Genomic DNA, 24964 nt, shown 5'->3' on the forward strand with positions numbered 1-24964 from the left:
TGTCACAGATTTGGGATGACATTGTTAGACTTGAAACTATGTAACTTTGTTTTTGTTAATCATATGTAACATGTATGATTTGCTGCATGCTAACGATATATATGTTCTTTGTCAATGAAATATATAAATTGCCACAATATGTGTAGTACATGTTCTTTTGGTATTTGGAACCTATCAAAATATGAATAATTACAAACCTGGGGCTAAGGATTAGCTAAAAAAATTACAGGACAACACTAGAAGAAACCTAAAACAAATTTGCAGCTATGGATTATTGAACGTATTGTCTGCCTATATTTAAATTGGAGTTTGGTTTTATTCTTTTTAAAAGGAGAAAGAAATCTTTTGAGCAACAGGATTAAAATGTTTGGAGTTGTTTATAACAGAAAATGCTAGGAACCTTTTTTTCTTTTAATGTTATTACTAACAATACTTTTTTTTTAAATGACCATTACATTTGAAATTACAGGATACTGTTCCATTCTGTTCTACGCCTGTATACTTTCCTCTTAAATTAGCCTAGTACCTAACGTTGATTAAAAAGGTTTATCAGGAGAATATTCTAGCATGGAGAATTGACAAGCTGTTTTGTATGTAGTTAGCTATCCCGTCTACTGTCAGGGCTGGCTAGGGAATTCTGGGAGTTGATATAATTTCCAGCTGCAAAAATGAAAAAAACAACAACCCAGGTCTACATTAACTGCCAGCAACCGTCTCTCTGGCGATTCATCCTCGGGTAAAACTACAGTTTTTCCATTTATCTTAGAAACATGAGGAGCGTCTTTTACAGTTGAGTAGCCCTGGAGCTAAACGGAGATCTATTATCAGAATCGATCCCAGTTTGGAGCTAGCTCACTTTCCTTTTATATTCTTGAGCAGCCTATTTTTAAACTGGTTTAACAGAACCAGCGTTTTGGTTTGTTTGCTGGTTTTGTTTTTTTTGTTTTTGCATTTTATCTTGGGCAAAAATTATTCAGCATTTGCAGCGTTAATCTTACAATTTTTAGCAACTCCTTTGCTGTTTTAATCCTATCGTTAAAGGAAAAAAAAATCAGCAGGGCGCTTTAAACAATTTGCAACTTCTAGTACCTCCAGCATGTAAAACGCAACATACGCTCACATGTCTTGGGAGTACCAAGGCGAGGCATTACGGTCAACGTAGTTTGCGGTAGCAAAGCTTACTCCTTCGTGGCGGAACTGCAATGCAATACTTCCTGCTGGCGGGAATTGTTGGGAGCTGCAAGGCTAGTAAGTGGGAGGGGTGCGTTTGACTATCGTTGATATTGAAATCACTACGTCCAGTGAATGGTCACATCTTTTCAGCTCTCTATATTTATTTGTGCGTCTCGGTGTTTTGCTGTCTTTGAAAGCAGAGCCACGCTTTTCAGCATTTCCCGGATTAAAAGGTTAGAGGGTGACCGAGAAGTTTTAATACCCTTTACTTTCGGATTAAAGATTCCCTTCTGCTCCCCCCCCCCCTTTCCCGACCGTCGCCGGACTTTGGTTTATATCCATAGCTTGTTCTAGAATCCCTTAGTTTCATTTAAAAAAACAACAACCTGAAAAACGTTAACACGGTTTCTTTTTAAAGATACTGTTTACTTTGCAACCCTAAAGACGTGCACGAAGATACTGCATTGCATTTACCATTTTATTCTGGTAGTCTCATAGTTTGGGTGAGATGAGGATTTTTGTTGTAAAGAAACGCAATGCCACTTGCCGTTTGAGAGCTAGAACAGTTGCAGCTGTTCATAGATACTACTACTGATAGCAAGTTCGAGTAGAGGGAGAATATTCAAAAGGCTTCTAGTTATTTAGGGTTGTTTTCATATTTCAGTCATTAAGGGCTTCTTAGGTGAGCCAGTAATAATAATGAAAAAGCCTAAAATCTAAACAATAGTGAAAGATAAAATGATATATAATAAGTTTGAGCTATGTCTGAGTAACTGCTAGCTTTGGTATGTGATAGATCATTTCTCTCTCCTGCAGCCTCGCCTGCCCTTATGAATGAATAAGATGGCTTGTTCCTTCCATAATCTGGTTAGGAAACTGGTAATTTACCACTATTTTTATAACTCTGTTTTTTTTTCCAGTTATGGCATGCAGGATGGTGATAGCTTTGGCATGTCAAGTGGGATATAGAAGAACTTCAGCTCTATATTGTAGGATTTATTCAACTTATGTGGGGAGAATGAGGTATGTATGTAATTAGCCCATGGGGAGTCTAAGGCATAGGCTGGTTCTATCAAATCTTCTTAAAATAAATTAGCTAATGAAAAATTAAGAATTATCGAACATTATAGTGAAGTTTTACAAAATTTGTGAATATAGCAGTAGATTTGGTCAAATACTTTGGGTTGTCCTGCATTTATTTACAGAAGATAGAGCCCTATTGAATAGTTTCTTTCCATGTGCAGGAACTCTTGCCAATTTATAATCCATGCTGCCCTCTTGTGTCTCCACAATACTGTGCAGCTCTTTGCAAGATGGAAGTTTAATTATTTTTTAACTATATAAAATAAAAATGAAAAAGCAGTTATGCATCACCAGAAAATCTCTAGAACCGTAAAGCCTACAAACTTGAAATTTGGCATGTGTTCTTTCTCTTAGCTTCTAGGTGTTTCCTAAGAAAGGATTTTTCAAAATGACCATCAGAGCATTAGTATTTCCTATATTATTAACAGGCTCTGATGCTAAGGGTTCTACTCCCCCTCCCCCACCTGAAAAGAAATCTCTTAAATGCAAAACACAAGCAGAGGAGTTTCAGTTTCAGTTTCACAGCAGCAACCAGCTTTATTACAGAACAGTTGAGCTGAGCCACACCCAGGCTCCTTGCTGTCTCCTCCTTGCTCACACAGCAAATACTGTTTGACTTTCCAAACAGCCCTCTGATACTAAGGAGTTCTACTCCCCCTCCTCATCTGTTAAAGAAATTTGTCCCAGATGCAAAACACAAGCGGAGAAGAGGAGTTCCAGTTTTACTTTCACAGCAGCAAGCACTTTTACTACAGAACTGTTGAACTAAGCCATGCCCGGGCGCCTTCCTGTTTCCTTCTTGCTCACACAGCAAATTTTTCAAATTTTTATCAAAGTTTTCAAACACCCCTCAATTCTCTCACACACTGACAGGGTGCTAGCCAGATGAATACCAATGGATGCTGGTAGGCAGAAGCAGAATTTTCCCCCTTATTTTCCCCCTCAGTTCAAATGAATCTGTTCCTTCTACTGTAATACCAGTTAAAGGGAAAAGAGGCAAAAAACGCAGAAAAAAATTTACAGATGCTATTAGGAAAACACAAGTAACGGAAACTACACACAAGTATCGTCAAACTCATCCCCAAGTCAGTAGAGAGGCTGTAAAAAAAAAACACTATACATCTAATAGCCCCTACATTAATCAGTCACAAATGAGATCAATGCCTTGGACTAATAAGTATTTGGTTTTCAATATGAACCTCAGATTCATTATTCCAGAGAAAAGGTTGTTGATCTCAGACCTCGGTTGCTTGTGCCTGGTGCCATGCTTTAAAGTGGCAGGATGAGAGTCCCGGGATGTGCTGCTGTGGCGATAAAGTCCACCTCCCTCCCCTTCAGCTCTACCCTGAACCCTTGCACAGCCTTCTCACCCACCAGCATCCAATGGCAAACCACTTTCTGCTGTCTGGAAGTACAATGGATGAACCAGACAGGTGAAGGAGGGAAATTTCATGCCAACATTCAAAGTACAGGGGCAGGTCTACCACAGGATAGGGAGTATCATGGCGGGACCTCAGCAGCAGCCTTCATTTCTCCAGATATACTTAGTTGGTGATGATGACAATGAGAGGGACATCCATTGTGGAATCTACATATACCAAAGCGAAATATCACTCATGCATCATCACAAAATCTCCAGAACCGTAAAGCCTACAAACTTGAAATTTGGCACGTATGTTTCCTCTTGACTTCTAGGTGCTCGCTAACACAGGATTTTTTGAAATGACCATCAGAGTATTAGTATATCCTATATTGTTATTAACATGCTCTGATGCTAAGGAGTTCTGCTCCCCCTCCCTACCTGAAAAGAAGTCTCTTCCCTCTGTTAAGCCAAGCCCAGGCTTCTTGCTGTCTCCTTGCTCACCCAGCAAATACTGTTTCAGTTTCCAAACAGCCCTCAACTCTCCTCCCCACCTGAAAAGAAATCTGTTCTAACTGCAGTTGAGCTAAGCCACACTCAGGTTCCTTGATGTCTCCTTGCTTACACAACGAATACTATTTCAGTTTCCAAACAGCCCTCAACTCCCTCACACACTGGCAGGACACTAGATGAATACTGATGGATACTGGTAGGCAGTGGCAGAATTTTATTTTCCTTATCTTCCTCCCAAAAAATTAAGCCTGACCACATCGTTTCATAGCAAAGCATGGTTATCATAGAGGTGGATTTATAGAGGTGCCTGATGTGACTTTGGCTGATGTACAGCTGAAATAAGCCGTAACCAACACTTCCTGCCCTCTATATAGCATTAAAAAGGAACAATATGTAAAACGATGAGCAAATGTGATAATTAGTCAACAAAAGGACACTTAATTTGGACCCAAATGTTGGGGGGAGAAAGCCACATCTTGATGGAATTTTTAAAGTTTTCAGAGTTGGGGCTTATCATATACAGGTAGCCTTCGACTTACAATAGTTAATTTAGTGACTGTTCAAAGTTACAACGGCACTGAAAAAAGTGACATGACTATTTTCCACACGACTATTTTAGTATCCCCACGGTCACGTGATTTATATTTGGATCCTTGGCAGCTGGTTCATACGTATGACAGCTACAGTGTCCCTGGAGTCATGTGATCCCCTTTTACGACCTTCTGAGAAGCAAACTCAATGGGGAAGACAGATTCACTTAACAGCCGTGTTACTAATTTAACAACTGCCGAGATTCACTTAAGAAGCGTGACAAGAAAAGTCATAAAATGGCAAAATTCACTTAACAAATTTCTCCCTTAGCAGCATAAATTCTGGGCTCAATTGTGGTTGTAAGTTGAGGGACTACCTGTATAGGGGTGGAGACTATTCCTACAGGCACACTTCCTAGTGTTCATATGGTCACAATATTTAAAGGAGAACCTGGAGCGTGCTTTCCCTGTGGGAATGTGTAGAGCAGGAGTGTCACTCGATTTCATTGAGGGCCGCATCAGGGTTGTGTTTGACCTTGGGAAGCTGGGGTGGGGTGTGGCCAGCTCAACGTCACTCGTATCGTGGGTGCCTGTGGTGATCTGAGCGCTCTTGTCAAGCGAAAACGGGCTCTCGAGCTCTGTTTTCAGCTATAAAGGCTTCTTGCAACCCTTTGTAGGTGAAAACGGAGCTCAGGAGGGCCACCCGTGGCTTCCTGAGCTTTGTTTTTGCTGGCAGAGGCACCGTGGGCTGGTCCTTCGCTGTTTCTAGAGAGGCCCCATGGGCCAGATCTAAGCACCCTGAAGGCTGGATCCAGCCCCCAGGCCTTGAGTTTGACACCCCTGTTGTAGAGGGAGAAAATGTTCTTAGGAGAGAGGCAGTCTCTCAGGTAACCTGGATCTGTGGCCTGTAGAGCTTTAAAATGGATCCAGCACCTTGCATTGTGCCCAGAACCTAGAGAGAACCAGTGTAACTTGCAGATGGCATAATGACCCACACCACTGCATTCTGGACCAACTGGAGCTTCTGAATAGCCTTCAGCGAGAGTCCCATGTACTTCAGCTGCTGCACCAGAAAAACACTACAAAAGATAGTTTGCAGTATTACTTCGCGAGCTGTGGGTGGATAGTCCTGCCTCATCTTCTCACAAAGTCCCTAGGATTCTTCTCTCTGTCTTGAAGCCAAGACAGCTTTGCCATGATTTTCTTTGCAAACTAGAAAGTTGCTGCTCAGATGCTAAGAGAATACAAAGAACAGCAAGGAAAGCTTGCTCTGATGACTTGGCAGCCATAGACAGCAACTGTAAGAAACGAGTATTGTTTTGAACAGACATTAACAGGATTAAATAGTTTCATGTAGCAAAGCTGAATGAATGCAGGGAAGATTATTCTTTCATCTATTCACAAGGTGCTCCTTCTAATCTTTTCCTAATTACAGATACATGTTCAAGCTGAAAGAAGATGATGATGCTTGTCGGCAGGCCTATAATTCCGGAACTTTCTTCCTGTTTTACAACTTCTCTCCCTTCGTGCAGCGAAAAGGAAAAGCGTTAGTAGCCCCAAAGTTAGAGACAGCAGGTTGTTACCTTCTATATTACTCAGACATCATTCTACTAGATCAATGCTGATATTCCTGAGCTGTGCTCTATGTATAAGAATCATGGATTTGGAAAGGACCAAATCTCCAAAGCATCAGAGGCAGGGCAAGAAGGAATGGATGGAAATTCATCAAGGAGAAATCCATCCTAGAACTAAGGAGGAATTTCCTGACTGTTAGAACATTTGATCAGTGGGACAATTTGCCTCCAGAAGTTGTGGGTGCTTCAACACTGGGGGTTCTCAAGAAGAGATTGGACAACCATTTGTCTGAAATGGTATAGGGTTTCCTGCTTGTGCAGGGGATTGGACTAGTAGACCACCAAGGTCCCTTCCAGCTCTGTTATTCTGTTAAAGTGTCTTGAGAGGTGGCTTTGTACCTTCTGGTTGACCACAATCAATGATGTAGAAACATCATTCCGATTCATTTGGTTCCATCAAGTCTCTCTTACTGCTAGGAAGTTTCTTGACTATCAAGCAATGAGAATTTACTTAGAGGGACAAAACACCTTGAAGTAAAGAGCAGGGGCATCGTTAATGCTACAAGATATCAAAGATGTCCTTGTTTTCTGCTTGCAAGCAACCTGGGATGATAGCGATTTATGAGATGAAGGGAAAGGAGTTGGGAGATCTTGAATAGAAAATTAAGTCTCAGTGCTCTTGTAAAACTGCATGCATTGGATTCCTTTGGGAATCACTTTTATTATAACGTTGCTTTCTATTCATCCAGATTTGTGATAAAGCATCTGTGCATCTGTTTTAGACTTGCTATATTAAATGGCAAATACGTTAATGAATCTTTACGGGGTGGTGGTTGTATCTTTTAAGGTATCTCCTTATTCTAATATCTTTCAGAAATAAAAAGACTTTTGCAGAAGTTTCAGAAGAGCGAGAAGATGCTAGAGGAATCCATGCTGGTGGGCTGTTCGGAAGAGTGCACTCCATATTTTGCTCTTGACCTAGGTTAGAACTTGTGTGCATGAACATTAATAACCTGACTCTTGTTGCTACATTAAAAATCATGAAACTGAATCTCATATCCGAAGGATGTACACATTTGGTCAATTTGGGAATGATTAATTCCAAAGGGTTCTGGTATGATCCACCCAGACTGTGCCATTTTTGGCTTCTGGTGGCAAATCCTCTGCATTGGAACTAGTTGGAGGTATTCTGGGCCTCGTACATTTGGTTCTCAAAAGAAAACTATTTTACGAATGAAGGCAAATATCTGTGTCCCAAGGTAATGTTGCAGGATCCAAACTGGGTCAGTTACTGAATCCAGAGGCTTAGTCTTGTGAGTTTTCGGACTCGTTCTGGATGGAACCCATCTTCAGGGAACTTCCCTCTGCCAGAATGTGTGCTTTGGGCTATTCTATGCATCGTATTTATGTGGTGCCTGTTGGGTGTGGCTTTCTATTAGTTAATTGGCATGTTAATGGCCAGCTACTAAATACGACTCAGAATAGCCCAAAGCACATATTCCGGCAGAAAGAAATTCCCTGAGGATAGGCTCCAGCATGATTCCGAAAGCTCAGAAAACTAAACTTCCGATTCCTGTGACCGACCCAGACTGGATCCTGAAAACTGTTTTTTATTTTTGGAGTATTTTGAGAGAGTGATTAAAAAACACCCTCATAATTCTCTGCCATGCCTCTTTGCTATAGTCGTTTTTTTAAAAAGATTGAAATTCAGCCATCCGCAGCAATCCACTCTCATTTGTAAAATGAAAAGATCATAACTGTACAAAATAGTTCAAGGTGGATGTAAGGTATTCTCTTTAACCTTGTATTCCCTAAATGGAACGTGCAAGACTGATGCTCGTTCATTTGCTAAGGGAAATTTTTCAGGGGTCCTGAATAATTTGGTGGTCTTTGCAAACTTGATTTCCAGTCTAATTGTGTGTTCTCACCAAATACAACTGGACCTATATTTTCTGAAAACATTGTTAGGTGTTTCTGAATTCCTTAAGTGCTGGGAAGCTTTATGGGATACTTGCCCAAGACTCTTTACAAAAAGCAGAATGGTGTTTTGTATTCATTGAGTTTATTTGTAAACATTTAGCAGATCAGGTCTTTAGGTTCACTATTACAACTTCTATAGCAATGTTATTTGTTTTTCCAAATTTCCTAGAAATTAACCCCCTGATCCTGGCCATAGTTTTCCTCTAAAAGTGATAGCTGGTTCTGTTTTTAAAGGCGATAATCATGTCTTATATCAGGATATGCAGCAGAAAATAGGGAAAGAAAGGGTAGGTTTTTTCCCCAGAGCAGTATCTGCCTATTTAATGTGAGCCGTTAATCTCCATTTCTGTGATAAGTTAATTGCCACAGCCATTCACCTTGCTCATACCACAGCCTATCCTTTATATAGAATCACTGACCTGAATAATGTTGTTGAATGATTATTTAATTTTATAGTACAATTATTGGTTAACTGTATCAGCAACAGTATTAACTCTACAATAACTGTGGTTTAATCCATGGAAAAGGTCTGGGGGAGGGGGTAATAATAAAGATGCTTGATTCCCACAGATTTATTGAATTCCAGGATCCTTGCCAAAATCTGCTGTTGAGTCTGAACTTGATGGATCGTTTGGAGAATTACAGAAAGCTTTCTTCCAATTAGAGGAGGAAGATGCATCTTTGATTTCCACGGTATGATTTTATGCATAAAATACTGTAAAAACAAATTACATAATGCAAACTCTTATATAATATATAATGCTGATAAAGAATTGTAAGCATTTCCAGAGGAAAATAGAAATTTTAGCTTCCTGATATGGGCAATTTTTGACTGCTTGATTTATGCATTTTCTCTCTTATTTTTCTGTCTTCTCAATTCTGTGAACTGCCTTTCTATAAGTAGGGCTCTTGGCTTCTGATCAGAATAGCTCAATTTTGTCATTACCATTTAGAAATTTTGATTGGAGCCAATCAATTTCCATTCACTGAAGAATCTGGAATCTGTCATACATTACCCCAGTGAAATTTATGACAAATCAGAGATACTTACTGCATTATTCCATTGATTTATTAGAACAGGTGAACATAAGGAAGATCAGAAGTGATTCTTTTTTATTTGCTTGTTTAATAACTTTATTCCTTGCATTTGGCTATTATTTGTTTTAATTGTAGTTTGTTAAATAGGACATAGGGGCTAGCATCACACATCATACTAACTGATGTGAGCTGATAAAGCATATTAAACTGCAAATAGAAGGAGGCTGATTTTAAAGCCAAAGCCAGATAAGTCCCATTATGGCTTAAGTGTGGTGCTGGAACTCAGTCATCCAGCTTTTTACGATGTAACCACACCTTTCATGTTGATGTGGTCAGGTATTCAAGATAGATTAGGATATCATCTTTCCAGCTTCTATCTGCCTGACCCAGATGTGACAACTCTTACTCACCACATTTTTGGGGGGAGTGGAAGCAATATTACTGTGCTGCAGACCTGGTTCAATCCCAGGAAAGGCCTGGCAATAATGAATTCTGCTTTGAATATAATTTGAGTGGATGTGGCATCCAGTAATGGGATATTCATGATTCTGTATCACTAATAAGTGCTGGAGAAACTAAAAAGAATCTCTGAGGGAATAATTTATTTTTATTTCCTAAATAAAAAGGAGGGGATAATTCAAAGCCTTTCTGGCAAGGCTCTTTTTGGAAGGAATCTCATGTAAGGGAACTGTACTTTTCTCACACTAGTAAGAATGGTCTAGATTCTCCAGAATGAAATCTGTCAGTTCTGCATTTCTTAGCACTCACACCCAGGGCTCCTCTCTTTAGGCCAGCCCTGGAAAAAACCAAAAAGTCCTGTCTCACTCAGAAATGCAGAATTTAATAAATCTTGTGCTGGGTGTACACAGGAGTTAACTGCTTAGTTACATAGCCTTGCCTTGAGAAGATGATTTTAATGAGAAACTCCCTCATTAAGCCAATGAAGCAGATTTCTAAAGACAAAGGTAAATTTATTGGGAAAGGAAAAATATTAAAGGGAAGCAAGAATTGAACAAATTCCAAATAAAATCAATGCAAACAGTCTAGCTAGAGTAATTGAAGGTAGTCCTCGATTTACAATCATTTGTTTAGTGACCGTTCAAAATTACAATGGCACTGAAAAAATTGCTGATAGTTTTTGACACAATTATTGCAGTACCTCATGATCATGTGTTCAAAATTGGGATGTTTGGCAACTGGCATGTATTGATGGCGGTTGTAGTGTCCCAGTGATCCCTTTTTGTGACCTTCTGACAAGGAAATTCGATGGGGAAGCCAGGTTCACTTAACAATCGTGTTACTAACTAAGCAGTTGCAGTGATTCACTTAACAACTATGGCAGGAAAGGTCATAAAACGGGGCAAAACTCAGTAGCTGTCTTGTTTAGAACAGACATTTTGGGCTCATTTGTGGTTGTAAGTCGAAGATCACCTGTACTAAAATTTTTGTTCGATCAGAGCCTTTCCTATCCTGATTCACTGAATTGACTTTTGTAGTCTCAGGCACTCCTGCGTTGGCATGATAACCACCAATATTGCAGCAAAACTGGAGAGCCCACAATGAAGAATTTATCTGGGAGCAAACGAGTTTGTCATACCAATGGAATCATCTATTATCCACAGGTAGGCCTCCGAATGGAAAAGAATATGGTCTAAAGCAGGGGTCGGCAACCTTTTGGACCTCAGGGACCACCAAACTCATAATTTTAGATCCCAGGAACCACTAACCGGTTCTGTGGGCGTGGCCTAATTTGTGAGTGTGGCTTGGTCATGTGACTGGCTGGACATGGCTTATATGTAAATATTATAAATATTTATATAAATATTGAATTTTTTATAAAAAAGGAGCAACTTTTACCCAAAATCAGGCAAAGCAGGCAGATTGAGTTGCTCACAGAATCACAGATTCATTCAGAGATCTATCTATCTGCCATTGGCTAGCTTTGTCTGTCACATAAAATTTGCTTGCAAGCAAACTCACAAAATTAGCTCACAACACACCATGTATGTAAATATTGAATTTTTTATTTTAAAAAAGGGCAACTTTTACCCAAAATCAGGCAAAGCAGGCAGATTGAGTTGCTCACAGAATCATTCAGTGATCTATCTATCTGCCATCAGCTAGCTCAATTTCTCAAATTTGCTTGCCGTGAGTCTGCACTGAATTTGCTTGCAAGCAAACCTTCAGTCCTAACGGAGGTTTGGCTGTGCTGAGCCGAAGATCTAAAGACTAGCTAGAAAGCAAGAAATCCAGCCATTTCCTGCTTCCTAGTTAATGGCACAGCAGAACAGATGATGGTCGGAAAAAGGAAAAATAGCAATTTAGCAGGCAAGTTTACTGGGTAAGGAGTGAGTGGGCAGGGAGGGTTCCCGCGGGCCATGTGGGCGGTGCAGCCTTGTGTTTCTGTGCAGCCTGGATTAATTGCTTTGTGAGGGGGTGTTCTGGGGGTGAGATTTCTCTGCAGCCCACCAAAATTTCCTCGTGGCCCACCGGTTGGCAACCGCTGGTCTAAAGCCATCCAGGAGCCTGTGAGACTTGTCCACACTGGCAAAAGCTTTTTGGAAATATGTTTTTTTAAACACTAATTATGACTTATCCTTAGGATGATACTTGCAGAGGGAAAATTATTATTTTTTACTTTAAATTAAGGGTACTGGCTACGTTCCCCAATCTGTTTAAAGCAAGTTTGAAGCCAATGTGTCACTTCTGTTGATCTCTAGAAATACTGGGAACATGCAGACAATTCCCTTTGTCAGTCAGTGCTTCTACCAGTGGGCAAATAACAGCATGAATTTCTCAGGGGTGCCAGTAGAATAAAAACCCTGTCACCCACTCCATCCAAAATGAAAATACATTGTGAGCTATCTTTCCCCACCATTTATAGCTTAGTTCATATTCTGTGAGTTGGCTTGTTATTACAATTAATTATAGCGTTGTAAAGCACTATAAAGCGGTATATAAGTCTAAGTGCTATTGCTATAAGCAGAAAAACAAAACAGAAGTCCATGCACACAAACGGTTGATAAGAGGGGGAGCTGCCAAGTTGCCAAGCTACCTTTCTTGCCAGTATATTTAATTATCCCTGTTGGGTGTGATGTTGGAAAAACAGCATGTTGTGATTTCTGCAACCTTGTGTCTTTCCCAATAGCTGAAAACCAGCTTACACAATACTGTGGTCTTTGGACTGAAGGAGAATGAATATATGTTTTAGATGATCAGGATGCTAAAAAGTGTATCACAAGAGGGTTACCTTGAAACCAGGAAACTGCTGGTGAACTGAAGCAAAGATTTCCAATAGTTGGAAAATTCTCTATCTACAAGTTCTACAGAGCAGCAGGTTTATAAATAGAACATTAAATGTGTTTTTATTTCAAGTAAATTACAGTGAACCTCTCAACATTTAGCTTTCAAAGCTAGCTAGTAGTGTGCTCTCTTTAAGATCCAGATTAGATCCAAATTGGTTCCAAATTCGCAAAGCCCTTGTGTGGAGGTCCCCAAATAATATTTTGAAACAAAATACTTCGAATTCCTCAGCTTCTACTTGTCATCTCCATGAAGGAAAACGTGCAGAAGGAAATGAAATCCATCCTGAAAATAAATCCAGAAAGAATTTAATAATGTTCTTTAGACAGATAGGCTTGTGCTGCGAAATTTGAAGCAACAAACTCTAGGTATTGTTCTCAATATGTATTAAAAATATGAGGCATTTGGCTAGGTAGAACTAAACTTATTAGAGAAAAGTTCTTGACAGAAAGACACTTCCGCTGCTTATCTCTAGGGGATTCAGTCCCTTATTGAATGTGCTTTTTTTCCTAACTGGAAAAACATATTTTATTGATATATTTATTTCTGCAATTTATAGGCCTTTTAGTTCCAGCAAGGCTCTAAGCTGCCTACAGTAAGACAAAGTAAAACAGAAAAAAATTAAAAGAAGATAAAAGGAAACCGATAGCCCACTTTCCTAACCACTGACGCATTGAGGAAACAAACAACCTTGCCAGTCCCTATCAGTCCACAAAGCTTTATAGAATAGTCAGGCCTTGTTGGTTTTCCTGAATGCCAGCAGAGTTGGTGCTGACAGAGGACACATATATAAGGCTTGAACATTTTTGCTGTTGACATGCACTCTGTGCATGTCCCTGTATGTATTTCCATGGGGGGTGGGTGTAGAATCAATCTCGCCTCATAAATTGATTTAATTCTTGCATTGTGAGGTATAGATAGTCCTCAACTTATGACCATAATTGAGCTTGAAATTACACTTGTAAGTTGTTGCAGTCATTAAGCGAGTTGCCATGTGACCAGACCCGACTTTGCAACATTTTTTTTGGTGGCAGTTAAGCAAATGCTGGGCCGTTATGGGTGCTTTTTGTGGGAAACAAAATAAACACCAGAAACTGGTTAAAAAAAAGTCAAAAATCATGGTCATGTGACTAAGGGACACTGCAAACAGTTGAGCTGGTTGCCAAGCACCCAAAATGCAACCACGTAACCATAGGGGGGATGTATGTGCAGCCATTATAACTTTGAAATGGAAGCCTAAGTACCTTTTTGGGTGGTCCATTGTAACTTTGAACTTCGAGGACTTACCTGTATTCTCTGATCAGAACTTGTGTCCCTGTGGATGGATTTGGTAAAAGATATAATGAGATATTAATTAAATATAATTCAAGGCAGATAATACCACCTGATATTTTCACAATAACCCTGTGAGGTGGGTTGGGCTGAGAGAGAATGTCTGGCCCAAAGTCACCCAGCTGGCTTTCATGCCTAAGGCAGGACTAGAACTCACAGTCTCCTGGCTTCTAGGTCTCATCTACTCTGATTGTCAGTCTTTTTTCTTTTTCTTTAGCTAGCAATAGCTTTAAGGTTTAAGGATTATGTCATCCTGTTATTTTGCTCTAAGGTAAATGTAAGTGAATACTATAACAGAAATCAAGTCTTGCTGGTCCCATATTTTACACTTGTGTTATTTTGTTCTGAATTGCAACTTCATGTGATAGCTGGTTAATAAAATCATTGTTCTGATGTGTTTGTGCCTTTTTAGATGTCTCCGGTGGTTATTACATTGGTGTCCGATGGGAGTCGATGCCTTCTTGTACGGCAGGCGTCATTTCCTAAAGGGATGTACAGTGCTTTGGCTGGCTTCTGTGACATGGGTAAGATAGCATGGCCACGGTATGTATTTTAATGATAGCCTCTAAGTGTAGCTTCAGTGGTAATTCACTCAAAGCAGAGATGATATGTGAGCCTTAACTAACTAGCTCATTATGTTGTATGTAATTGCCGTATTTTCAGACCTGGTCAAAGAAGTTAATGGATGTGTTGTATTTGTTCTGAAATGAATCTTAAGAAAAGGAGGAAATTAAGTCAGCACATCAAGTATCTTGATAAATTTAGAACTTAAGTAAATCAGAAATATTTGTGTTGGATTAGCCCTCTTCAATTTGATGACCTTCAGATTTGATAGGCCTGCTACTTGCAGTTGTAACACAGGTTGAAACCAAATTGGCTAGGAATTCTGGGAGTTCAATCCCAATACAGTATATGGATTATGTTAGTCTCAATATATCTTCAGGACATTTGATTGGGGAGATATGTTTTATTTTAGCCATTGGTTTTTAATAATTATTTAGCCTAGAAAGTAGGCATGATGTGCCTTATTTGGTGTCAGGGTTCTAGTATGGCCTAGTATGCTTTTTTCATTATTTATAGTTTGCAAACCATGATTTCTGGTTAGCATGTTCTATGAACCCAGCTTTTTTGATGCTTCAAAACACGAGAAATATTCTCCAAAATATAACCAGCCAATGGAGTGATGTCTTTATGAATTTAAAATTATTGTTATCTAAATTCTGAACTGTTTGATACAGCCTGCATTTATTCAACATGTTTAACTTGGTTGCTGAGTTAATTTGTTTTTTGAATTTGCTCTAACATATTGATTCATAAACTTATCAAATACAGTGAATTTGTAAAAGTAAAAATCTAACCATTACCTAATCCTGATCAACTTAGTATGCTGTGTTATAGTACCTGCCAGATCTTTACCTAACCTGTTGTAAGTTTATGAATATAGAATTCAAGTTATGTATTTGGTAAATTGAGGAAATCTATATTTATGACTCAAATCAAGCATCTTTACATGTAGCTTTTGCTGTTAGAACAACAAAAAGGACAATAATTGACAGGTTTTATATTAATTATAAAAATAAATTAAGCAAGTATTTTTGTAAAAAAAATACCGGCTTTTAATTGCCATGTAACTGGCAGTGTTATTAGATATGTTTCTAGAAATTTATTTATTTAAAACATTTGTACAATATTTTAAACAATTATTTTTAATATTGTGTAGTTATTTTAAAACAACTCTGACTTACATGTAAACTGTTCATTAAGTATTTTTCTAGTTGGCCTTTCTGCTGACATGCAAGAGCTAGCTTGTGGCATTAAAAAAAAGAAAATGAAATGAAATACATTGCCTAAAATAAAGCAAAGTAATTTATAAGGGAGTTATGCTAATGTGGTGACAGACTTAATTCATTAAGCATGATCATGCTTTCATGAAATTTTGATGATTCTTGGCATATGGACAATATTTGGTATTGGATATGTCACCTCTACTTTCAGTAGATCATATTCCATTTTTTTTAAAATCCTGATACTCAACTTTCATATTTCAGTAAGAGATTTTATACTTATGCTAGCAACACTAAAGAAAAATATAAAGGTATTGGCTATGACAATGTCCTTCATATGTTTTCTGCTCCCAGGTGAGAGTCTAGAAGAGACAGTCCAACGAGAGGTTGCTGAAGAAGTAGGCCTAGAAGTGAAATCTCTTTGGTACTCTGCATCTCAGCACTGGCCATTCCCAAACAGCATCCTCATGATAGCTTGTCATGCATTAGTGCATCCGCTACAGAGCAAAGTAAGAAGGCTGGTAGAATCCTATTTTAATCTTATTTGATGCTAGTTTATAAATGAGAACCTAACCTAACCTTTCTTGAACTTGGCTCTCCCTAACCTGGTTCCTTTCAGATACAGTACATTCCAATAACTTTTTGGAACTTCTGAATGTTATAATTCTATGCATGTTGAGGCCACTGAGTTCCAAAACACCTGATAATCATTATTCACTTTAGTTCTTTGATGTTTTATGAAACTGCTGAAAAACAATTCTGGATCAAGACTTTTCCCAACCCAACTTTTCTATCAATGCTGCCTAGTGAGCATATGATTATAATAGTCATAGATAGCTGTTGGCTTATTTAATGACCCTTTTCCTTGAAGAGAACACTTAATGTACATATCTTACACTGTAGCCTCTGTAGTATTTCTCTAAAGCAGATTATAGGCTGTTCTTCCATTGCATGTGGGGAAAGGAGCTTGGGACAATAAAGTCTTGCCTTCTGCTGAAACTGATGAAGATGACATTTGAAGTGAAGGCAGCGTTGTGTTCCTACTCAGTTTTAGTTGTAGCGATAGCTAGTGCCCTAATACACCTTCAATAAAAGACAACAATTTTTCAGTTTTGCTTTTATTTTCGATTATTTCATTTGCAGTGTACAATCAATACTCAAGAGCTTGAATCTGCCAAGTGGTTCAGCCATGAAGAAGTGGTGATGGCACTTCAACGGGAACCAAAGCCTTCTAAAGAAACGGACGACAGTACTTCATTTTGGGTGCCACCTAAACAAGCTATAGCTCGACGGTTGATCCAGGAATGGGTGAAACAGAAAACTTCTCCTTAGTTTTAAAAAATGTGCAGGGGGACGATGGTAACTTTATATCTGATGCCTTTTTTGCAGTAGTCTCCCATATTTTGTGGAGAAGGTACTGGTAAACCATGTTACACCATTTGGCATGTTGTCTTGAAAATTCATTGCTGTAGAAATTACTGAATGGATTTGGAACGAGAGGTTGATATCCCCATATAGTAATATGCAGCAAGACCAGTCTAAACCTCTGTTCCTTTGGAAAATTAATAAGAATCAAGTGTATTCCTGGGATTTCTTAGGATTTCTTTTTCCATTTGTGGGAAAACCTGGGCCTTGAATTGCTTGATTGTTCCTGGAGGCATCTTGACCAATTGAGGTTGCGAGTAAAGTTAAAATTCTTGACCATTAGGGGACTATCTATGACCAATTTTGCCCTTATTAGGACTCATCAGGTCCACATAGTCATTGTAGTTAGTATTACTTTTACATAGTTGACTATCAGTTTGACTCTTCCATCTTTTTAAACAGATGCCTCCTATCTCTAAAAATAATGCAATGGTTTGCTAAATATAAATGTTCCCAAATTCCCTGTGAGAATTCATGTGAACTTAAAGGATTTGGATGGGGGTGGAGGAAAGTTCATCATTTATATTTGAAAAGTTCCTAATTATACGCACAAAAGCAAAAAGGGGGAAAGCAAGCTGAGATTGGGGTGGGTGTTATATTTATCCAGCATATTTTACTGGGTGAGCTAAAGATCTAAAGACTGCTTTCAGCTAACCTGTTAATTGTGCTTAGTTTTAACCTTCTTCAGTTTCTCTTTGCTTTGATTTGTGGGTAGGGGCTAAAGGCAGCTTATTCAAGTAGGTTATTGTATACAAAAATAATAAATGATTCAATTCGGTAACCAAGTTAAAGTTGTGTAAATTCAGATAGAATATTGATTTAGTGTATTATATGGAGTTTACTGGAGCTTATGTGTTTTGGAGTGTAGATCCTAGCATTCTCTTATACAAGTAGTTCTCTACTTATTATTGGTTGCTTAGCAACTGTTTGAAGTTCCAATGGACCACCTTAGGGTTACTTATGTGGTAATCAGATTCAAAGTTCCAACTGCTGCCCTCCTCTCTGTAGTCATGTGATTGCATTTTGGGCACTTTGGCAACTGGCTAAAATGTATGGCCCATTTGCAGCATTCTGAAGTCACGTGACCATGATTTGTGATATGTTTTGCCAGAAACGGATTTACTTCCAGTTTCTAGCAAAAAAGAAAAAAATTCCATTGCAGATGATGGATTTGATTAACAGCAACAGTGTTCATTTAATGGCTGTGATGATTTACTCAATGACTCCTTCAAAAAAAGGTAGCACAATTGGACATGGTCATATGATGACCCAGGTAACACCAACATGGGCTACAATTATAATTTGGGGGTCAATTATGATAATAAATTGAGAACTATCTGTATTCTGAGGACTGAACACTACCGTTTTTCTTGGTCTCACTATTTTGTTTTCTATGAAATACACGAACTGTTGAAACAGAAATCTCAGTTGGGGGTATTGATACTGGGTTCAAATAGCAATACCGCTTAGATTTATATTCCATCCCATACTTCTTTACAGCATTCTCTGGGTGGTTTACAGAGTCAGCATATTGTCTCCAACAATCTGGGTCTTTATTTTACCGACCTCAGAAGGATGGAAGACTGAATCAACCTTGAGCAGATCAGGATCAAACTCCAGGCATTGGGCAGTGTTTGCCTGCAATACTGCATTCTAACCATTGCACCACCATGGCTCCTTGGTAGTTGTTTTGTAAAATTGTGATGCTTCCAATTTTGCAAAACAACATATTTATTAAAAATGTCAGTTACATCCACATGCTTTCAAAGGTTGTCCACTCTTTGAGAAATTGTGGTTGATAAAACACCAGTTGATAAAACACCAGATTATCCTTTTGAACAGGAAGAAATGCTTCATCTGTGATCTTTACCTTAACAGTATTGAGAACAGTATAGTTCTCAAAATGATTTATTTTTACCTAAAATGCCGAGGATTATTGTCTTCCTTTATACTGTAAAAAAACAAAACGCATGAGGCAGATTGAGGGAGGTTATGGAATTCTGATATCCCCCAGTTCTAAATTATGCTGCTAAACCGGGGAAAATGTACATATGCCAGTTCTACTTCTTTCCTATTTCCTGCTCATTTAATATTTTTAATTTTTTTATAATAGAATATTTGGATCTTTCATTCTCCAAGTTTTAGATCAATAAAAGAATTAGAAGAAAAAAAGGGGAATGGGGAGAAAGTGAAGAGTGTTGGTATAAATATAGCGTTACTCAAAAGCTGGTTTCTCCATTTGTGGATATTTTCAGGATAGGATTCATATGCCCATAATTTGTTTTAATCAAATGTTATATGTGATACACATGCCAGCAGGAAAGAGGCTCTTTTGCAAGTAAAACATGAATGTGAAAATACTATCAATAAGCCAGTTGTAATTGTAATGATTGAAAGATGTGAGTTGGTCATTTAATTTTTGCATTTTTTTCTTACGTGAGTCTGACATAAAGCCAAAATCCAGATTTTGTCTAGGAGCTTTTGCTGATTATGCCAATATGAATTTTACAATTACAACATCATATTTTTGTATTTGCTTTTCTCTGCAAAAAATCATTGTTGAAATCAGTGGTGGGATGCAAATTTTTTTACTACCGGTTCTTTGGGTGTGGCTTGGTGGGCATGGCTTGATGGTCATGTGACTGGGTGGCATGGCTGGGTGGTCGCCTCGCTTGCCTGGCCTCTCTCTGAAGCTCTTCTGGTCTCTGTCTATTAATTTGTCTACTACTACAGTGTCTGGTTGATTATCTAATGCCGTGATGGCGAACCTATGGCACGTGTGCCACAGGTAGCACGCAGAGCCATTTGTGCCAGCACTCAAGCTGTAGGCAAACTTACCTCACTGTGCATGCGTGTACCTCACAGCTGATTTTCGGCTGATTTGAAGCCTTTTTCGGCCTCCTAGAGGCTTGAAGGCTTCTGCAGGCTTTGCAGGCTGAAAACTAGCCCCATTTAATCACTTCCTGTTTTTTCTGACAATACTGGAAATGACGAAACGGGGCTAGTTTTCAGCCTGCAGAAGCCTTCCTCAAGCCTCTGGGAAGCCGAAAAAGGCCTCAAACCTACCGAAAATCAGCTGTGAGGTGCAATGCAGGTAAGGGGGCGGCAGGGGGCATTTGGGTGGGTGGGGATTACATGCGCATGCGTAGGGGCAGGGAGGCATGCATTTCCTTCTGGTGCTGGCACGTGAGCGTGCAGGCGCGTGCACAATTTTTGGCATAGGAGCCCCAAAAGCCACCCCTGATCTAATGCCTGCTTGTCCTTCTGAATCCGGAACTCCTACAGATTTTTAGCTCTATTATTCTCCACAATTTTCTGTGGAAACTCCTTGATGGCTGGCTGGTGAATTCTGGGAGTTAAAAGTCCATGCATCTTTCAGCTGAGAGACACTGATCTACCCCTGGGTTCTACCTAGTGTGGTAAATCCATGCTTCTATGGATCTGGTGCTTAGTGCCTGTTCTTGTGCTGTTACGATCAATGATCAGTGCGGCCTTTTACACACACACCACTTCAGGAATAATTATAAAAATGATGATTTCTCATTTCTTTACTAATAGTAGAAATAAAATAAGGAGCCATAAATGTCACTTAAAGTTGGAACCCTATATTTGGATTCTGATGCATATTTATTATTGTGAATGCTTTTGCAAAACAGTGGTTGGGAAGACTTGCCAGAGATAAGTTTACAAAGCATGTAACTTTTCTTTTTAAAAAAAACTTTATTGATTCCTTTACGTTTTTTAAAAAGAAAAAGTAATCATAACATTAACAGTACTGTAACATTCGTATTATGCATACCTATCTCTTGTGTATTTTACATTTATCTGTCATTTATTTATCTTTCATTTTTTTTCTATTTGTCTATTTTCCAGCCAATAAAACCACATCTCCCAAATTTTGTAATATTCCAACTCTTCTTTGTCTTTTAGTTATAGAATCAATTTGTCCATTTCGGCACAGTCCAATATTTTTGAATTATCAATTCGTCGGGGTGTGTGTGTGTTACTGTGTTTCCAACATTGTGCATAAGATATTCTAGCCACCGTTAATACCTGTAATACCATATACTTAATCTTTTTATCATGTTTCTTTTTCAATATTCCTAGCATAAATAAGTCTGGTTCAAATTCTATTTGTTCTTTGACAATTTCTGGTAACCATCGCCTTACTTTGGTCCAGTATTTTTGAGCTTCTGGACAGAACCACCACATATGATAAAAAGTACCTTGTCTCTTTTTACACTTCCAACATGCCGGGTTCATGTTGGGATACATTTTCACCAATCTCCTTGGAGGTAGGTGCCATCGATAAAACATTTTGTATATATTTCCTTTGTATGCCTATGATCTTGTTAATTTATAATTCCTGTTCCAAATTTTTTCCCATTCTGCTAAATTTATGTTGTTTTTTTGGCCCAGGCTATCATGCAGCCTTTTACAATTTCTTCTAACTCGACTTCTAATAAGTATTTACAGTATTTTTCTCATCGGGGCCTGTAAGAATTTTATCGAAATATTGCAGTTCTGTATAGATTTCATATTCTTCTATATCTTTTTTATGTCTATTCTGTAATTGGAGATATGGCCACCAGTCTATAGATATTCCTTGTTGTTTAAGTTTCTGATTCAATTTTAGTTTTCCCTGTTCATCTAAAACATCTTTATATTTCGCCATTTTACATAAAACCAAATTATTGGGATGTATCATGGCTTCCATTGTGGATAGCCATATCTGAATTTTCATATAGTGTCTAATTTTGTTCTAATTTTGTATCACGGAATCCCTAATCAAATGCCTATGGAAATAGGATTGTTTCTTGTTTCTTTTTCCCATAGAAAGGCATGCCACCTCTTTCGTAAATCATGGCCCTCCACACTTAATATCCTTTTGTTATTTAAATTAACCCATTCTTTGGTCCAGATTAGGGCTGCTGCCTTATAATAAAGCTCCCAATCTGGGAGTCCAAAGCTGCCTCTGCCTCTACTATTCTGTAGCACTTTTATTTTTATTCTGTTTTTTTCCCCCTAACCATATGAATTTTGCCACAATTTTGTTCATCTCTATAAAAAAAATCTTTTAATTTTATGGGGATTGTTTGGAATAGATACAAAAATTTAGGTAGGATAGTCACTTTAATCGCTGCAATTCTCCCTAACAATGATAATTGTAACTTCCCCCATAGTTCCAAATCTGCCTTTGTTTGTTGTAGGAGTTTCATATAGTTATTGTCTTTTATTGTTGTACATTTTGTAGATAACCATATACCTAAATACTTTATTTTCTTTGTTGTTTGAAGTCCTATTGCTCTTTCTAATTCTTCTTTCTGCTGTTCTGTCAAATTCTTAGTTAACATTTTATTTTTTTGTCTATTAATTCTCAGTTGTATAGGTCGGAGAATCCAAAGCGTCGGCTGTCTCCTGCTTCCTTGCTTAAAGACGGAATCAATCAAAGTTTAGTCCAGCCTCCTTTCCACTGCGCATGCCCAGTTTATGATTCCGTCTTCATGCAAAGAGGACACGAGGAGGGAGTGCTCAGAAAGAAAGAGAAAATATAGGATTAACGCTTTGGATTCTTCGAGAAAAAAAGAAAAAAGAGACAGAGTGAAAGTCAGCAAACCATGAGTAAACGAAAGAGCTGGGCCCTCATTCCAAGATGGGAAAGCCCCACATAGCTGTTTGGTGTTTTAAAAGATAAGCGGCAGCAGCCTTAGTAAGAGCGGGTGGGCTCTCAATCGGCTAGCAGAAAAGGAGGGCAAATTAACTAACACTCGGCCTCCCATAGCCTTTTTTTAAAAAAAGTCAGGAGCCGCAGTCTCCAGAACTCTCTTTAATAGGGACAAACTCAGTATTAGGCTGAGCGAGCTCCCAACATAGCCACACAAGCCTACCCAGGAGAAAGGGAGGCTAGAGTCCATACTCAGGCCGGTCTGAGCATACTCATAAATGGGTGCAGCTCTCGGAAAAAGCCAAAGGAAATATGGCTAAATTTTCTGAATCTGAGGCAGGCGCAGAGGAACAGAAATTCCCTGCCCCCAGAGAGAGAGAGAGAGAGAGAGAGGCATTGAGGAGACAAAAGGCCATTGAGAAGTGCTTCTCAAGGGCGGAAAAGGAGGCGGGGAAGAATGGAAATTCCCGTACTCCAACAGGTAAGCCAATGACAATGAAACATCAGGAAAAGAGCGCAACACTAGAGGGTGCTGAAGATCAGTCTTTTCAAGCCTGCTCTTTGTGTGGATGAAGGAATGAGTGAATCAGAAAGACAGTGCTCTCAGGCATGCAATGAAGAGCCCTCACCCAAGAGAAGGAGGCTTTCAACAGAGGCTAGCTGTTCTCCCATAGCATCGGGAATCAGGGAACAGTCCTTTAAAGAGGAAATGAAAGCAATGATGAGAGAAATGATGGCAGAATTCAGAGACAGGGTAAAAGACCCAGCCTGATACATAATGAGAGGAGACAGGATGCTCATCATCATTCTACTCGAGCAGGAGGAGTAAGGGAGGAACTGGGCTTCCAGGGAGACAGTTCCAGTAGATCATACACTCACAGTGAGGCCCCTGTATCAGGAGAGGAAGAATAAAGGGAGTCATTTTCAGATGAAGAGGCAAATGAAGCAGAGACCCCAACATTCACAGGTCTATTTCGTCACCAGCTGTTTTAAGATGCTGCTGGGGAAGGCTAAGATAGCAACATGTCAGGGGAGAATCACAGGGACAGAAGGGTCTGAGTTTTTTTGCTAGAACCAAGGTTGAAAGTGAATCCATACCTTCACCTGAATTGTTCAGGGAAGTAATGGAAGGACAGTTGGACAGACCAGTTATTTTCTCCACGCCAGGCGGGGTGTCAGGGTTCCAGAATGTATCCGGTTTAATCAGTAATTCTGAGACAGACATAATCTCAAAGTACTTTATTAAAAACAGGAAGTGGCAACGTCTGTGAAATTTCAGAACTGAAATAATTCCCAGACTTCCCACAAAATTCAACCTACACCCACCCACTTTTCTACACCTCATTAATCATGTGAACCAGTTACTCTGCAACTGCAATTACTGCTGCGACACACTCAGTAACCTTGACTTTCAAACTAAACTTTTTTCTTTCCTCTAAGAACTATTCAATAACATCACCCCCTCCCACATTCTTCAACTCTCTGGCAGCGATGAATTCCACAGCTGACAGGCGTCCCCCCCCTTGAAAATCCTTTCTCCTATAACAGTGATGGCTAACCTTTGGCTAACCTTGGTGTGTCGAAAATCGGGAAAAAGTGTAGCCTTCCTCGGGTCGTGTGTCACTTCAAGAAATATCAATAATTTGGTAATATTTGCAGCCCTAATAAAGAAAGAGTTATATTTTTAATATATTTATTATATTTATTAGTTCAAAAAGCAAAAAACAAATAATGATTTACCTTAGTGACTTTTCTGTTGCTGAATTGCATTTGCTAAATCTTCAATTGCAGGGTTGTATTTTGTGCACTTCAGGGCCAAGCAAGCACTACTAACTTCATCTGTCAGTCTGTTTCTTTTATTTGTTTTAATATTATTTAATGCTGAGAATAAGGTCTCACAAAAGTATGTTGAGGGAAAAATTGTGAGTAAAGCCATTACTAGATTTTTCAAGGCACTAAAAGTGTCTGGTAATCTGTTCCAAGCACTCCAAATTTCCTGTTCGTAGTGGCAGTCTTCTTCATTCTCCAAACGATTTCTTTCAGATTCTCAAGCTTGGACCTCAAATCGACAAACACTTGAATCCAGATGCTGTCTTGAAATTCAGCAAGTTGCATCTCCAAATCATCAATTTTCATCCATTTGAAACTATTTAATTCTAAAGTACTGTAGACTACTACATCTGGATACTTAATTATTTTAATGG

The 24964-nt window shown here is 38.8% G+C and overlaps 1 protein-coding gene across 1 annotated transcript; it reads left to right on the plus strand.

Moving 5' to 3' along the window:
• Positions 1 to 1229: 1229 nt before the first annotated feature.
• Positions 1230 to 20997, plus strand: NUDT13 (nudix hydrolase 13). Its single transcript, XM_026681244.2, has 9 exons — positions 1230 to 1406; positions 2094 to 2196; positions 6095 to 6234; positions 7108 to 7215; positions 8800 to 8906; positions 10748 to 10873; positions 14299 to 14410; positions 16025 to 16179; positions 16814 to 20997. Exons 2-9 carry the CDS (start codon positions 2096 to 2098, stop codon positions 17000 to 17002), a joined length of 1038 nt encoding a protein of 345 aa, XP_026537029.1. The 5' UTR covers positions 1230 to 1406; positions 2094 to 2095; the 3' UTR covers positions 17003 to 20997.
• The last annotated feature ends 3967 nt before the right edge of the window (positions 20998 to 24964 follow it).

This window comes from Notechis scutatus, chromosome 4 (assembly GCF_049901735.1).
Source record: "Notechis scutatus isolate UNSWTSFEM ecotype Mainland chromosome 4, rNotScu1.2, whole genome shotgun sequence".
Classification (NCBI taxonomy): domain Eukaryota; kingdom Metazoa; phylum Chordata; class Lepidosauria; order Squamata; family Elapidae; genus Notechis; species Notechis scutatus.

Bases quoted from the DNA above. Each gene is read 5' to 3' on its own strand.
- NUDT13 (XM_026681244.2), top strand. From the start codon at position 2,096: ATGGCATGCAGGATGGTGATAGCTTTGGCATGTCAAGTGGGATATAGA. The intron at 6,235-7,107 runs GTTGTTACCTTC...AATATCTTTCAG, and splicing joins CCCAAAGTTAGAGACAGCAG to AAATAAAAAGACTTTTGCAG. The intron at 10,874-14,298 runs GTAGGCCTCCGA...GTGCCTTTTTAG, and splicing joins GAATCATCTATTATCCACAG to ATGTCTCCGGTGGTTATTAC.